The sequence below is a fragment of the Ichthyophthirius multifiliis genome, assembly GCF_000220395.1.
Source record: "Ichthyophthirius multifiliis unplaced genomic scaffold scaff_1120509251104, whole genome shotgun sequence".
NCBI classification, from domain to species: Eukaryota; Ciliophora; class Oligohymenophorea; order Hymenostomatida; genus Ichthyophthirius; species Ichthyophthirius multifiliis.
In genome coordinates, this window is record NW_004086200.1 from 1 (window position 1) to 14753 (window position 14753).

A 14753-nucleotide genomic window follows, 5' to 3' on the forward strand; every position below is an offset into this window, starting at 1 on the left:
TTATAATAATATATATTATAAATAAATCTAATATTATTGATATTTAATACTTAATATATTTAAAAATGTATTAAGTATAAAAAGTATAAAAAATATTAAATTTTTTTATTCAAAAAATGAAAAAAAAATATATATTTTAAAATAATTTTATTAAAATTAATTATTTATTATTCTAATGAATTATTTCATATAATTTTAAATATTTAATTTTTTTTCTTAGCTAGCATCTTCTTATAAATAAATTTTTTAAAATTATTTTAAATTAACATTTTAAGATTAAAATATTAAAAGATTCAATTTATTAATATTTTTTAATAAAAATAATATCCTTACATTTAAATTATTTAATATCTATATAATAGTTTTTAAATATTTTTATCAAATTTTTTGTTTTAAAAAATAATTAATATTTATATAAAAAATTTAATATTAAAAAAGGTATATAATATTTTAAATAAATCTAAGTAAACTTAAAATAAATAAACGAAAAAATATTTAATTAAACTATTTTAAATTTAACTTTAAAATAATTTTATAAAATATCTATATTTCCATATAAATTTCGAACTAATAATTGAAATAAGATTTTTTAAAATTGATTAATTTTTTGATATAAGTCAAATAGTAGTAAAATACAATAAATGCAAAAAATATATATTTTATTTAAATTCATATTTTTAGAAAAAAATAATAAAGTTAATTTTCATGAAAATAATTTTAAATAAATAATAAAAAATATTAATATTGGTTACAAATTTAATATATATAATATTTAAGTTATTTCTTTAAAAAATCAAAAAAAATTATAATAAAAATAAAACAAATTCAAAAAAAAAAACACATGATTTCTAAAAATATATTAGAAAATTTAAAGATTTAAATTCGATTTCTAAACATTTATATTGTTCAATATGCCATGAAATATTTCGCAAACCAGTACTAACAATATGTTTACATACATTTTGTCAGCATTGTATAGTGACTTGGTAAATAAATCATCAAGAATGTCCGATATGTCGAAGTTAATTTAAAAGAGACTAAAAATTATAATTAAATATAATAGCAAACTCGATAATAGAAGATCTTCATGTAAAATGTATTGAAGATACTAATTGTAATTGGGAAGGACAATTATCTAATTTATATAATCATATTTAGGAATGTTAATATTGTTAAGTTAATAATAATGAAAATAAACATTAACATAATAAAAATATAATTTTAATCGAAGATTCTGAAAAAAAAGTTAGAAAAAATAATTCATTTAGATTGATGATGATGATGATGATTTAAATTAAGTTGGATTTAAACTGGAATGGAAAAGAATATAAAATAAAAACAAAAGAAAACTTAAAAGAAATAGTAAAAATTTAAATTCTGATGATGAATTAACTCCTGAGTTTTATAATTAACAGGAAAATAATAAAACTATATATAAAAATCTTTCTAAATGAATATTCAAATCTTTCTAAATGAATATTAAGGAAATATATATAACTATATATTGAATGAATTTATATATATAATAAATTATATGTGACATACATGAATATAGTATTAAATGAAACTAACAAAATAAATTATTATTATATTTAAATTTAATATAATATTATTGTCATATTAATATATAATATTTTTTTTTTATTATAATATATTTTTATTTTACTATATATAAAAATTAAAAGTATATTATTCTTTATTATTGTTATTATATTTTTAATATTTTTTTTAATAATAATATGCCCATGTTTTTTCAATATACTTGTAAATTATAATTTATTTAATATTAAAAATAAATATAAAAACATTTAAATTTAATAAATTAAAATACATATAACTGATTATAAAGGTATATGGAAAAAATTATAAATAAATAAATAAACAATATTCCATTATGCTATGTTTGTGCAAAAAAATTAAAATAAAAAGAAAATATATGTTGCTATAAATGTAATTAATTAGAAAATCAATATGTTCCTTTAAAAATTTATTTTAAAGAAGACTTTGGGGACTATGCTTAACTAAACGAGATTATATATAACAAATTGTATATTGGGAATGAAAATGCTTCAAAAAACATTTAAGTACTAGAATAAGCTAAAATAAATAGAATAATATGTGCAGGTGATGGCATGGAACAAAAATTTTAAGATAAATTTAAATATTTAGTCCTTTCAGATTTATAAGACACTAATACAGCTAACATAATTAAGCATTTTTCTAAATGTATTAAATTTATTGATGAAATTTAAGATGATAGAGTTTTTATTCATTGTGCTTGGGGAGTTTCTAGAAGTCCGAGTATTGTTATAGCTTATTTAATGTATAAGAATAAATGTAATTCATTATTATGTTTATAATATGTATAGTAAAGAAGAAATTGTGCATAACCTAATTAAAATTTTATGAAATAATTAAAATAATTTTAATAAAAATTATTTATTAAATGAATATTTTTATTGATATAAAAATAAATGAGTTAATTTATTATTTTTAAAAAATAAAATATAAAATGATTAAAGATTTTTTAAATTAAAAGAAAAATTAATAATTTAAAAAAAAAATACAAAAAATGTATATAAATGAATTAAATATCCTTTAATCTATTTACTCATAAAAAAATAAAATTCACATTCTGTCAAAATTTAAAATAATTCACATAAATTTTTATATCAAATATAAATAATAATAATCAATTAAAATAAAAAATAAAAATATAAATTATATATTCCAAAAAAAAAGTGAATATAAATAATATTTCAAATAAAATACAAAAAAAATTAAAAAAAATAGATAAAATCGTTAAGCGGTTCTATATTAGTAGAACCAAATATGACATAATGGTCAATATACATAATATTTTCATTTGCAAATGTAATAGTAAATTTTGACCATGGTATAGTTCCTGCTGCCACAAAAGAAATTAAATAAGATTTAAATTTAAATGATGTATAATTAGGCTTATTAGGCTCAGTAGTATATGGCGGCCTATTAGTTGGATCATTAGCAGCAGCGTAAGCATTTTAGAAAATAAATACAAAAAACTTAATTTTTTGACAATAATATTATATATTTGTAGTTTGGCTTTGTTTTTAATTACTGATAAACTTTTTATTTTGGGACTTTCGAGAACTTTAGTAGGATTTTTTTAAGTTTTTTTAGTAGTTTATTTTCCTGTATGGGTTGATGTAAATTTATTTTATTTAAAAAAATTAATTAATTTAAAAAAAAAAATTAAAGTTACATGGAGGACTAAAAAAAACAATTTGGCTAACTTTCTTATAATTAGGAGTTCCTTTAGGAGTTTTTTTTGGATATATAATAACTGCTATATATGTAAGATTAATAGGATAAGTAAAAATTTATATATAAATAAAAATATGTTTTTTTTTAAAAAAAAAAGTGGTAATATTCATTCATAACATAAATAGTTTTTTTACTTCCTTGTGCATTTTTAATTTTATTTTTTTCTAGAAAAGATTTAGACGCCCAAGGAACTCTTTCCGAAAAATCAAAAGCAGATGAAAATAGTAAATTATAATAATAAATAGAAGATAAGTCATATTTACAAAATCTAAAATAATTATGGGATAATAAAATTTATATATGCACTATGTTAACTTTAGCTTCTTTGTATTTTGTAGTTACTGGTATATAATTTTGGATATCAGATTATATGCGAATAATCTTAAAAAAGGACTAAAAAACAGTTTTTACATCTTTTTCTTTAATTTCGATTACTGCCCCTACTTTAGGAGTAGTTATTGGGGGCATAGTATTACACAAATGTGGAGGCTATACAGGCAAATATGTACTAAAAGTATGTGTTATAAACGGAATATTAGCTTCAGTATGTGCCATACCAATTCCATTCATAAACTCATTTTAGTTAGTAGTTTTTTTATTGTGGTTTTTGCTGTTTTTTGGAGGTAGTTTAATGCCTGCAGTTATGGGTTTAATGATTTCTTGTGTGCCAAAAAACATGAGGGCTTTTGCAAATTCTACTGCTTAGTTATTCCATAATCTTTTAGGATATTTGCCTGCTCCTTTTGTGTATGGAGTGGCCAATAAATTAGAGGGAAAATAGGAATCTAGATTAGGAATGATTGTACTTATGTTTTGGAGTTTATGGGGAGTAGTAGGACTTTATTTTGCAATGTATTATAAGAAAATCGAGATAGGAGAAGAGTGTTAGATTATTGAAAAAATAGAATAGTAACTAAAAGATATTTAAGGAAATTAGTCTGATTGTATTTTTATTTATATATATATATACATAATAAATATGAAATAAAATATAAGTATCTAAAATTACAGAAAAAGAATCAGAATTTTCGAATTCTAAATAAAATTTTGATGATAAAAATTAAGCAGATGAAGAAAAATAAAAGTTGAAAAAATAATAGAATATTTAGAGATAGAATAAGAAAAAAAATCTGAAAAACTTAATGAAAATCAAATAAAAATTCCTCTTTTGAAAAATATTTCTTAAGAAATTGCTCAAGCTAAAATGTAATAAATTAAAAAAGATGGAAAAATTATTTCTTCTTAGTTAGATTTTTCGAAAATATATCCGAAATTTACTAATTATAATTAATAAACTCCAAGTTAGAGAGATACATTTAAAAGAAAAACATTATAATTGTTATCTATGAGCAGCTTAGTCGGGAAAACTAATAGTATTATATTTATTGATGATAATGAAGAAGAAAATTTTAAAAATTAGCTGTAAGAATAACTGAAGGATTTAAGAGAAAAATTTTAAACAGATGTAGAGATGCAATAACTTAAATGATATTTTTTAAAAATTAAAAAATAAATGTTATTTATGTTTAAAAAAATAAATATATATATATATACATATACTTCATTAAATTTTTATATTTATTTTAAATAATTTTATTTTATTTAATAATATAGTTTTATCCAAAATATTTTTATTTTCGTTAAATAAAATTTTTATATTATAAAAGAATAATTTTATAACTTAAAAAGATAATAAAAATAAAATAAAATTTATAGAATAATTTTAGATAATATAATATATTTGCATTAATTTATTTATAATTTTATCATTTTTTCGAATCATCTGAAAGATTATCAATTTCATTTTCTTCCCAAATAGTTTCAGGATATTTACTTTAATAATTTTTTTAAGAAAATTAAGTATTTGTATATTCTAAAAAAAATATATTTAAAAAAAAACATTATAAATTATATAAAAGAAAACCTTCATTTAACTATGAACAATCATTATATTATAAAAAAGCTAAAATTTCTATATGAAATTATGTTTTAATTAACAATTAAAGATAGAAGGAAAGTTAATTTTTCCTTTCTTCTAATTCACTTAAGGTAAGAACTGCATTCTACCCTTTTTTTTTAGGAAAATATTATTAAAACTACAAAAAATTTTAATTATTATAAAGAACTGCAAATTCTCTAAATGATTTTTTTGAAAAAAAAAAAGTTTAACATTAAGAGTTATTAAGATTATATTTGATTTCATAGACAATTGTTTTTTTTTTATATTTTATGGTTTCAATAAATTTGTCAATTTTAATAAATAAAATTTGAATTTTTTTTTTTTAAACTAAATTTTATTTTAGACTTTCATTTTAAACATTTATATTTATAATATTAGTCTATTAGTTATCCGATTCTTTGTTTTCGTTTATTGGATTATTAAAAACAAAAAGGTAATCTTTATCAAAAATAACAAGAAAAATCTACAAAAGTCCAGAAAAAATAATATAAGTACTTATTAAATAAAACTAAATTATTTCATTTTTTTGTTTATTTTTGCTATAAAATCCATAAAATATTGTATTTGTTAATAATCCTAATTATCCATTTAATCTCGTATATTTATTAGTTATCCCTTTATTTATTTTATCTTAAAAAATAGCAGTTTATTAGGCTATATTACTAAATAAATTTGTTAAATGTATTTAAAGTATTATTATTGAGGAATTTTTATTAAATTTTAAAATCCAAATAAATATTTATGATGAATTTAAAAGTATTAATACGGAAATCAAAAACTATTTTAGAAAATAACGAATACATTTATATTCACCTTTGATTTAATTTGATTTACTTTTTTTATAATTCGTATATATTTGGATTATTAAACGAATTATATCTATAGGCAATATTAAAGAAATCACTTCTATTATTATACAATCTCTTTCTTCAAATTAACAATATTCTTTAAGCATAAATATATTTATATATAATTTTTATAAGTTTTTTGTTTGTTTATTAAAATATAATTATTTTTTAAATATTGATTGTTTTTTATTTAATTTATTTATTCTTCTTCTTTTTAATTATTTTTTATTTTCTTTTCGAAGAATTCTTTTTTTTTACTTTATTAATTAAATAATATATTTTATATAAAATTTTTAATGACATTTAATTAAAATATATTGTAGTTATTAAAGTATGTGTTTTACATAAATTTGTTAAAACAAAAAATCATTTTAATATTTTTTTTTCACATTAATTTCAGAAATATTTTTTTTTTATAAAAAATTTAAATGTAATATTTTTATTAATTTATTGTAGTTAAAATTTAAATCTATGGGATATTCAGTAAAGTTAATGTTATTTTTTAATAAAAATCGGTAGTTAGAAAAATAATCAATATAATTTTAATTCAAAAAATAATATTTTATTACTATAAATTTTTAAAAATAAATAAAAAATAGATAAAAAATATATAAAAAAATAAAAATAAAATTTGTCAAACATAAAATTTTAAAAAGATATCAAATAATTAATGAATAAATATTTTTAATTATACATTTTTAAATTATGTAACATATTAATTATGTTTTTACTTATTTTTATAAATAAAATACTTATTTATAAAGAAAATTAATATCAAGCATAAAAATAATTTTAGCTTTTTATATATAAAATAAAAATTATTATATTTTTTAGAATTCTAAATTATAATGGTTTATATAAATTTCATTTGAAAATATCTTTAATATATAATAAAAATAATAGAAATTATAATTTTCTGAATTAATCAATAATTCAAATTATATAAATTTGTATTTATATTTTAAAATATATGTTATCTATTAATTTTTTAATTTAATTTATTTTTATACTAATTATAATATTCGAAAATCAATTAATAAATAAATGCTTTTTGTAATTCTGAATAAAATCATATTAAAATTACCAAATAAATATTTATCATTGTATATTAAAGTATATATAGCAAAAATACAAACATTAAAATACAATAATATTTAATTTATATTTTAATAAAACTAATTATTTAATATTAAAAATAATATTTAGAAATTTTAAATATTAATAGAATTAATTTTTTTATATCTAAAATTAATGTTATAAATTATTATATTTGGCTATAATTAAATTATTAATCTTAAATTATTAAATGTATTATCGTTATATAAAAATATATAATATGGGCTTTTTATCATATTCCTAATAATTAAAAATAAACTTTATATTTATATATTTATATATTTAATTTTATTTATTTTAAATATAAAACCTTAAGTAATTACATTTAAAAAAGAAATTTTAATATCAAAATTATATTTACAAATTTTTTTCAATAATAATTATATATTATTTTATTTTACAATTTATAATAAAAAATATTTTTATAAACAAAAATCATTTAATTTACTTTTCTTATTTAATGATTATTTTTAAATCTATTCATATAGAAATAATATTTTTAAAAAATACTGTTTAAAAAATTAAAAGCTAATCATAATTTAATTAAAAAAAAAAATATTATAAAATTAATAAATAATGACATAAAAAGTAAAATAAAAAAATAAAAAATATAAATAAGTCTAATAAATAAAAACAATAAACAATAATTAAAAAAAAAAAAACAAATAAATAAATAAAAAAAATAAACAATAATTAAAAAAAAATAACAAACAAATATAAATTAATGTAATAATCTTAATCTCAGTAAGATGATTAATAAGGTCAAATAAGTTTAACTCAAGAAGTAAAAAAATAAATTAAATTTTAGATTAAAAAAAAAAAGCAAATTATATTATTATTAATTTAACAAAACGATATTGAATCATTAAAAGAAATTGGAATAAAATAATTAAGTATAAATTTTTTAGAGCCGTTTGCCGAAGCAGACATAGATTCAAAAATAACCCCTTTAGTATGTGCATGTTATTATGGTCGAAATGAAATCGTAAAATTATTATTAGAAAATGAGTGTGTAGATATAGATATGAGTACCGAAGATGCCGGACATACGCCATTAACAATTTCGTGTATGACTGGAAATTATGAAATATTAAGAATTTTATTAGCCGCGGGTGCCGAAGTGAATAAGCCAACAGTATTTAACCATACACCATTTATTTGTTGTTTTTAGAGACTAGAAGAGGAGCAAAATGTTTTTGAAAATAGAAAAATATGCCTTAAAATGGCCGAATTATTGCTTTAATATGGAGCTGATATTAATTGGATAATAAATAAAGTGAAAGGATATACTTTATTAATGTAATTATCTGCAATAAAAATGGAATTAACTCCAAAAGAAAAGGAAACTAATTATGAAATAATTAAGTTTTTGATTGAAAATGGAGCAAATAAAAATATGATTGCAAATAATAAAAAAAAAGCGTATGATTTAGCTGAAAAACATTCTAATAAAAATGAAGTTTAAGATCTTTTATTAAATATTTAATAGATTTATTATTATGATTATTATAAGAATTAATAAGTTTAATAAGTATAGCAATAATAGTAACAAAATTAAAACTAAAAATAAGATAAAAAATAAAAATTAAGTTCTAAAGAAAAATTCATGAATATGTTAAATTTTAGAAAATGATTTTTTTTTAAAATAATTATATATATATATATATATATATATATATATATATATATATATATATATTATTTATATATATTTTTTTATATATTCATATCTAGTTATATTTTTTTCTAAATATTTTATTTTATTTACTATTTAATTTTGCATTTTTTATATTTTTTTTTTGTATTTCATTTAATAATTTTAAAGATAGAAGGAATTTTTTTTATTTAAATTGTTAGTTAAATATAATATTCATTTTAATTATATTTTTAAATAAAAAATATTCAGATTATATATTAAAAATAAAATATAAAAAAAAATTAAATGAAAATATATTTTTTAATTATTGCAACATTTTTCTAATAATTTTAAAAAATTAAAACTTAAAGCCTTTATCATGGAACATTATAAATAAAAAATCCTAAAGAAGGGGAAATAATATACAAATATAAAAGCTAAATTCCATTTTCTTCTTATAACTTAATAATAAGTATATAATAGTTTATTTTTCTTGAAAATTGCAGTCGATATAAATTCGAAATAAACAAAAAATCCCAAAATTAAACCTAATTTATATTAGAAATCGAAAAATCACAATGTATACAGGAAATAAGTATATCTTTTTATGTTCATTTTGAATAAATAAAGGAAATAGTATACAGTAAAAACTGCAATTTGGATGAAAATAAAGAGAGTGATGAATTTTCTTAAAATTTAACTTTCTAAAATTTAAAATTTTCGCCTATTTTCACATTTATTTTATCATTTGATTTACCAAAAAATACATTTTTTTCTATAAATAAAAATTATATGAAAAATTCGGAAAATTTCAAAAGTAAAATTCTTATTAATAATCCTCATAGAAATAAAGAATTTTTTAAATTCTCTTAAGTTTTTCTTATTTTTGATAGTTAAAATGTATAATGTAGTCAAAATTTAAATAATTAATATGTATAAATAAATTCTATTAATTAAATTTCCTCTAATTCTGTTAGTTTTACTTTAGAAAAATATTTTTGTTCATTTAATTTTCCTTTATAAAGTATTAAAAATGAATAAATAACATATTTTTAAAATAACAGTATTATAAATAATCAAACATAAAATCAAAACGAAAATAAATAAATAGAAAATAAAGAAAATGAATAAATAATAAAGTAAGATGGAAAAAATACAAATTAAAGTAATAATGAAAACAATTTAGATGATTAAGAAAATATTAAAAATATCAAAGAACAAAAAAAATAATAAGAAAATTAAAAAAATAAAAGAGAAAATGTTTATATGTACATTTTTTTAGGAATCTTGGTTTTAGTTATTTTCTTAGCAGGGTTACTGAAATAAAAACATAAAAAATAATATTAAGAATTATAAAAAAATTAGGAATTCTCAATATTATGATATTTTATTAATTTATATATGTTGTTACATTAATTATATTAAATAAATTTAGTTTTAATTATTTTTTTAAAAAATTAAATAATACTTTTAAGTTAATAAACATATAATATTTCAATTAAATTTTATTTTTAATATTTTTTAATTGTATTTTTTAAGAAAATAAAGATTAGCTAAAAAAATTATTCTTTAAATATTGATAATAATATATTAATTTTGCTAATTTAAAAAAATAGATTTTTTTAAAAAAATATGTATATAATAATATTTTATATTTTTATGTATCAAAAATTAAAACAAAAAATAATAAATAAATAAAATAATAATAAAAAAAATAATTATTTCTTTAAAAATATAAAAAACAAAAAGAAAAAAATTAAAAAAATGCTAAAACATCGTATTTTCGATTATTGGGAATTAATTGTAAAAACTTAAGTAGCTCCCAAAATACGCCACATTGGAAAAACCTTAGCATAATATGGATATAAAATGTAAATGCCTTTAACATCTGATGACAGGTTAGTTCCATCATTAAGAAATTTAAAAATGAATAATAAAACACCAAATATTTAATAAGTAAAAAAGTATATATAAATATATATATAAATATATATTTATATATATATATATATTTATTTATATTTATTTATATTTATTTATATTTCAAAAAATATATTTAGTGCGATTTTGTTGCGCCTAATAGTGTAATAATAGGAGATGTTTAAGCAAAATAAAATTCATCTATATGGTATGGAGCTACTTTAAGAGGCGAATTAGGTCCTATAGAAATTGGTTAATAGACTGTAATTTAAGATTTAGTTAATATAAAATCTCAAAAATTGAACTAAAAAACTAGTATTGGAGATAATGTTTTTATTGGACCAAATTCATATATTCAAGCTTGTTAATTAGAGGATAATGCATTTATTGGAATGGGAGCTACTGTTGCCAATGGATGTAGAGTTTCTTCGAGTGCTGTAGTTTCTGCCGGTGCTGTTTTATAAGAGAATACTACTATTCCATCTAATTAGGTATTTTTTTTTAGTTTTTTTAAAATTAGTTTTTTTAGGTTTGGGCTGGAAATCCTGCTTAATATTTGAGGGATATCACTCCAGAAGAAAAATAGGTAATTCAAGAACATTTATAAGAATGTATTTAGTTAGCCAGAATTCATGCTGAAGGTTTTTTATTTTATAAATTTTTTATATCTTATACTTATTTATTTAGAAACTGAAAAGTCTTTCAGAGAATATATTAATGATATGGATTAAATGGTTTTTATCTTATTTTTTAAATAAAAATAATATATATATATATATATATATATATATATATATATATATATATATAGTATGCTGAATAATCATATGATCCTGAGGATTTTGCCCTCTAAAAATTACAAGATTTAGGATTTCCTATGGAATTTGAAGATGAAGATTATATGGAATAAAGGTAAAATTTTATATATTGTCTTTTTAAACATTAAAAAAAAAAAAATAAGAATTCATATGAAAGAAAAATTAGCTCCTGAAGAAAGTGAATTCTGGAAAAAAAATTACGATCCTTATGAGCAAGATTTGTTCCATTTCCCAGATAATTTTAAAACATATTAACAAAATTATGATAAATATGATGAAATTAAAAAATATTTTGACGAAAATCCTAATGTCGAAAGAACAGTTATTGATAGAGAATTTAGTTAACCTAAATATGATGCTCCTTGGTCAAAAAAATACTGAGGTCTTTTTTTAAAAAAATAAAATAAAAATTTATATTATTTTTATTTATAATCCAATAAATAACTGTATTTTTTTTTCATTATTGAAATAATTTTTTATATTATTAAATATAAAAATATATTTTATTAAATATTTATTTTTAAATTTAATTTTTATTAAAATATTCGTATCTTAAATTTAGATTATATAAAAAAAATATGTTAACAATATTTTATTTTATTAAATAAGAATCTTATTATTTATATGAGCTTAAGTTAAAAAATTGACAACAAAAGTATTTGAGCATAATTTTGATTAAAAAATAACTTATTAATAATAAGTTTATGTGGTTGAAATTATATATAAATTTAAGGAAATAATTATGTATTAGCAAAAAAATTATAGATAAAAAAATATACTATTTTTAATTTATTTAAAAAAAAAAAAAAAATTATTAATAAATATTATATATCATTATTTTATTCTCAAATTAATATTAGTTATAATTAATTCTAAGGATAAATATTTTTAAGAATTATAATTTGGAAATAAGAAAATTTAAAAGATAAGTATTAAATTATTAAACCTATTATCATAAATAAATTAAATTAACTGAAGAATATTTTTAATAAAATTATGTCTTTTTAAAATTTTTAAATAAAATTTGTAATCTTAAACTGAATTTATATAATTTGGTTATAAAACATTTAATAAATTATTTAAAAATAATGAATAACTTAAATTAAAACATTAAAATAATGAATGAATTTTTTTTTTAAGAAAATAAATAAATTATATTTTATGTTTTTTTCTAAAAAACTTTTGAGATTATTGTTATAAAAGTAGTTAATATTTTTTTATAATAAAAAAATTCGATTATTTAGAATATTTAAGGAATAAAACAGAACATAGTGGAATTTATAAATTTTTATTCTAAAATAAATAATATAATACATGGAGTGTTCAAAGTTTTGAAAATAAAATATTATTTATATCTCTCAATATCAAAAATACTAATTAAAGTGGTATATAATAAATGCAAATATGGCTAAAAAATTATTAAATGAAAATAATAAAAACTAATTATGTATATTTAATATTTCAATAATGCTAATAAAATTTATTTTATTTTTTAAACTTTTTTTTAAAAAAAAATTGAAAACATATTAAAAATAAATATAAGTATAATATTATGCGGATATTTTTATTAAAGGAAATTATTAAAAAAAGAAATCATTATAATTCTCAATGCTTAGAATATAAATTAGTGATTAAAAATCCTAAAAAACATATTTATATAAATCAAAGAATTGGATTAAGTAATTTTCAATTGTTTTTGCTGTTTTATAAATTCTTATAAATAAAATATAGAATACAAGAATATAAAAATAATGTACTTTTAATTATTATTTTAAATACTTTTTTATTAATTTTATATTATTTTTAACATTAAAATTTTACATAATTAAATAATATACATTGTAATATTAGTAATTTAATTTAATGTATTTTTTCTAGTAGTTTCAAATTCCCTTCTTAATAGTATATTTATTTTCTCTTACAATTTCAGTTAAGTTTTATGTAAGTAGAATATAAAATTTACACCTATAATTTTTAAAATTACTAAAGAACTTAATCTACAATATTATGAGAATAATAAATTTTTTACAAAAAGTTAAATCTTTAAAACATAAAAAATTAAATTTTATTATTATTATAAAATATTTTACTTGTAAATTCTTATTACTATAAATTTTATTTAATTATTCCCTTTATTTTATATATTTAAAAAATAAAATATTACTTTTTAAAAATCTCTTTTTTTCATTTATAACTCTTTAAATTGTATTTTTCAACATATATTTCTTTTATTTTAAAGTATTTTCGAAATATTTTATTTTATTAAATCTATTAAACAATTTTATAATGTTTATTTTCTGGTAAAACTTAATTTTTTTCTATTTTTCATTTAAATTTCTAATATTTTCGGTATTAGAAACGAGTATTGATTGTAATTAATTATAGCAATTATCAATGAATTTTCAGATAGAAAAACCAATTATTACTCTCATTCAATAACACACTACAATTGTTCAATATTAAACAGTTAATTTTTGAAGCATGCACTATTATTAATATATATAAAACAGATATTATGCAAAGTGCTCTTCTCAAAAATTATCCTATTTTTTTTTGTCCTTTTAAAATTTAATTTAATTAAATAAATAATATTAAAAAATGGTAAAAAATATTTTATTTATTTAATAATAAATAAAAGTATTTTTTTAATAAAATTATTATATAATTATTTGTCTATCAAATTAAATAAAAAAATAAAATAATATTAAATAATAATTTTTATATTATAATAATATAAAAAAATAATATATATATATATAATTATATTTTAGCTTTTATATAAATATTTTTAATTTTAAACTAAAATAATATTTTTTATAAAATATTATATCTTTAATTATTATTAAATATTTAAATTTATAAAAAAAATTATTTATCATATAAATCAAATAAAAAAATTTAAATATATATCTTAAATAAATAAAATATATAATATATTTGAATAAAAAAAAAAAATTATTTAGGTTAAAAAAAAATTTCGATATATATTTATAAGTTTATAAATACATATAGAAAAAAATAATAAGTGTATAAATATATATGGAAAGGTATTTGGGATTGGGGTTAGGGGTTGGGGTTGGGGTTGGGGTTGGGGTTGGGGTTGGGGTTGGGGTTGGGGTTGGGGTTGGGGTTGGGGTTGGGGTTGGGGT

At 16.0% G+C, this 14753-nt stretch overlaps 2 protein-coding genes across 2 annotated transcripts, besides 33 other annotated features; both read left to right on the plus strand. All coding sequences in view use genetic code 6, as the record gives it.

Moving 5' to 3' along the window:
- Nucleotides 1-147: 147 nt before the first annotated feature.
- Nucleotides 148-186: a microsatellite.
- Nucleotides 187-787: 601 nt separating this feature from the next.
- Nucleotides 788-837: a microsatellite.
- Nucleotides 838-1432: 595 nt separating this feature from the next.
- Nucleotides 1433-1483: a microsatellite.
- Nucleotides 1439-1481: a microsatellite.
- Nucleotides 1484-1623: 140 nt separating the features above from the next.
- Nucleotides 1624-1674: a microsatellite.
- Nucleotides 1627-1674: a microsatellite.
- A 1527-nt stretch (nucleotides 1675-3201) lies between these two features.
- Nucleotides 3202-3238: a microsatellite.
- Nucleotides 3239-3585: 347 nt separating this feature from the next.
- Nucleotides 3586-4203, plus strand: IMG5_141930 (hypothetical protein; the record flags this gene model as incomplete). The annotated part of the gene is made up of 1 exon (XM_004031297.1): nucleotides 3586-4203. One exon carries the CDS (start codon nucleotides 3586-3588, stop codon nucleotides 4201-4203), a length of 618 nt encoding a protein of 205 aa, XP_004031345.1.
- Nucleotides 4204-4870: 667 nt separating this feature from the next.
- Nucleotides 4871-4910: a microsatellite.
- Nucleotides 4911-5173: 263 nt separating this feature from the next.
- Nucleotides 5174-5204: a microsatellite.
- Nucleotides 5205-6303: 1099 nt separating this feature from the next.
- Nucleotides 6304-6351: a microsatellite.
- A 343-nt stretch (nucleotides 6352-6694) lies between these two features.
- Nucleotides 6695-6737: a microsatellite.
- Nucleotides 6738-7491: 754 nt separating this feature from the next.
- Nucleotides 7492-7528: a microsatellite.
- Nucleotides 7529-7633: 105 nt separating this feature from the next.
- Nucleotides 7634-7671: a microsatellite.
- A 181-nt stretch (nucleotides 7672-7852) lies between these two features.
- Nucleotides 7853-7933: a microsatellite.
- Nucleotides 7853-7947: a microsatellite.
- Nucleotides 7855-7944: a microsatellite.
- Nucleotides 7860-7937: a microsatellite.
- A 933-nt stretch (nucleotides 7948-8880) lies between the features above and the next one.
- Nucleotides 8881-8942: a microsatellite.
- Nucleotides 8943-9551: 609 nt separating this feature from the next.
- Nucleotides 9552-9581: a microsatellite.
- A 386-nt stretch (nucleotides 9582-9967) lies between these two features.
- Nucleotides 9968-10006: a microsatellite.
- An 80-nt stretch (nucleotides 10007-10086) lies between these two features.
- Nucleotides 10087-10126: a microsatellite.
- Nucleotides 10127-10544: 418 nt separating this feature from the next.
- Nucleotides 10545-10585: a microsatellite.
- Nucleotides 10586-10630: 45 nt separating this feature from the next.
- On the plus strand, nucleotides 10631-12073 carry IMG5_141940 (transcription factor apfi, putative; the record flags this gene model as incomplete). Its single annotated transcript, XM_004031298.1, has 6 exons — nucleotides 10631-10822; nucleotides 10927-11277; nucleotides 11316-11427; nucleotides 11474-11520; nucleotides 11598-11698; nucleotides 11748-12073. 6 exons carry the CDS (start codon nucleotides 10631-10633, stop codon nucleotides 11983-11985), a joined length of 1041 nt encoding a protein of 346 aa, XP_004031346.1. The 3' UTR covers nucleotides 11986-12073.
- Nucleotides 10832-10908: a microsatellite.
- Nucleotides 10853-10906: a microsatellite.
- Nucleotides 10853-10910: a microsatellite.
- Nucleotides 10856-10910: a microsatellite.
- Nucleotides 11550-11596: a microsatellite.
- Nucleotides 12056-12095: a microsatellite.
- A 490-nt stretch (nucleotides 12096-12585) lies between these two features.
- Nucleotides 12586-12641: a microsatellite.
- A 1660-nt stretch (nucleotides 12642-14301) lies between these two features.
- Nucleotides 14302-14371: a microsatellite.
- Nucleotides 14358-14401: a microsatellite.
- An 80-nt stretch (nucleotides 14402-14481) lies between these two features.
- Nucleotides 14482-14541: a microsatellite.
- Nucleotides 14542-14655: 114 nt separating this feature from the next.
- Nucleotides 14656-14753: a microsatellite.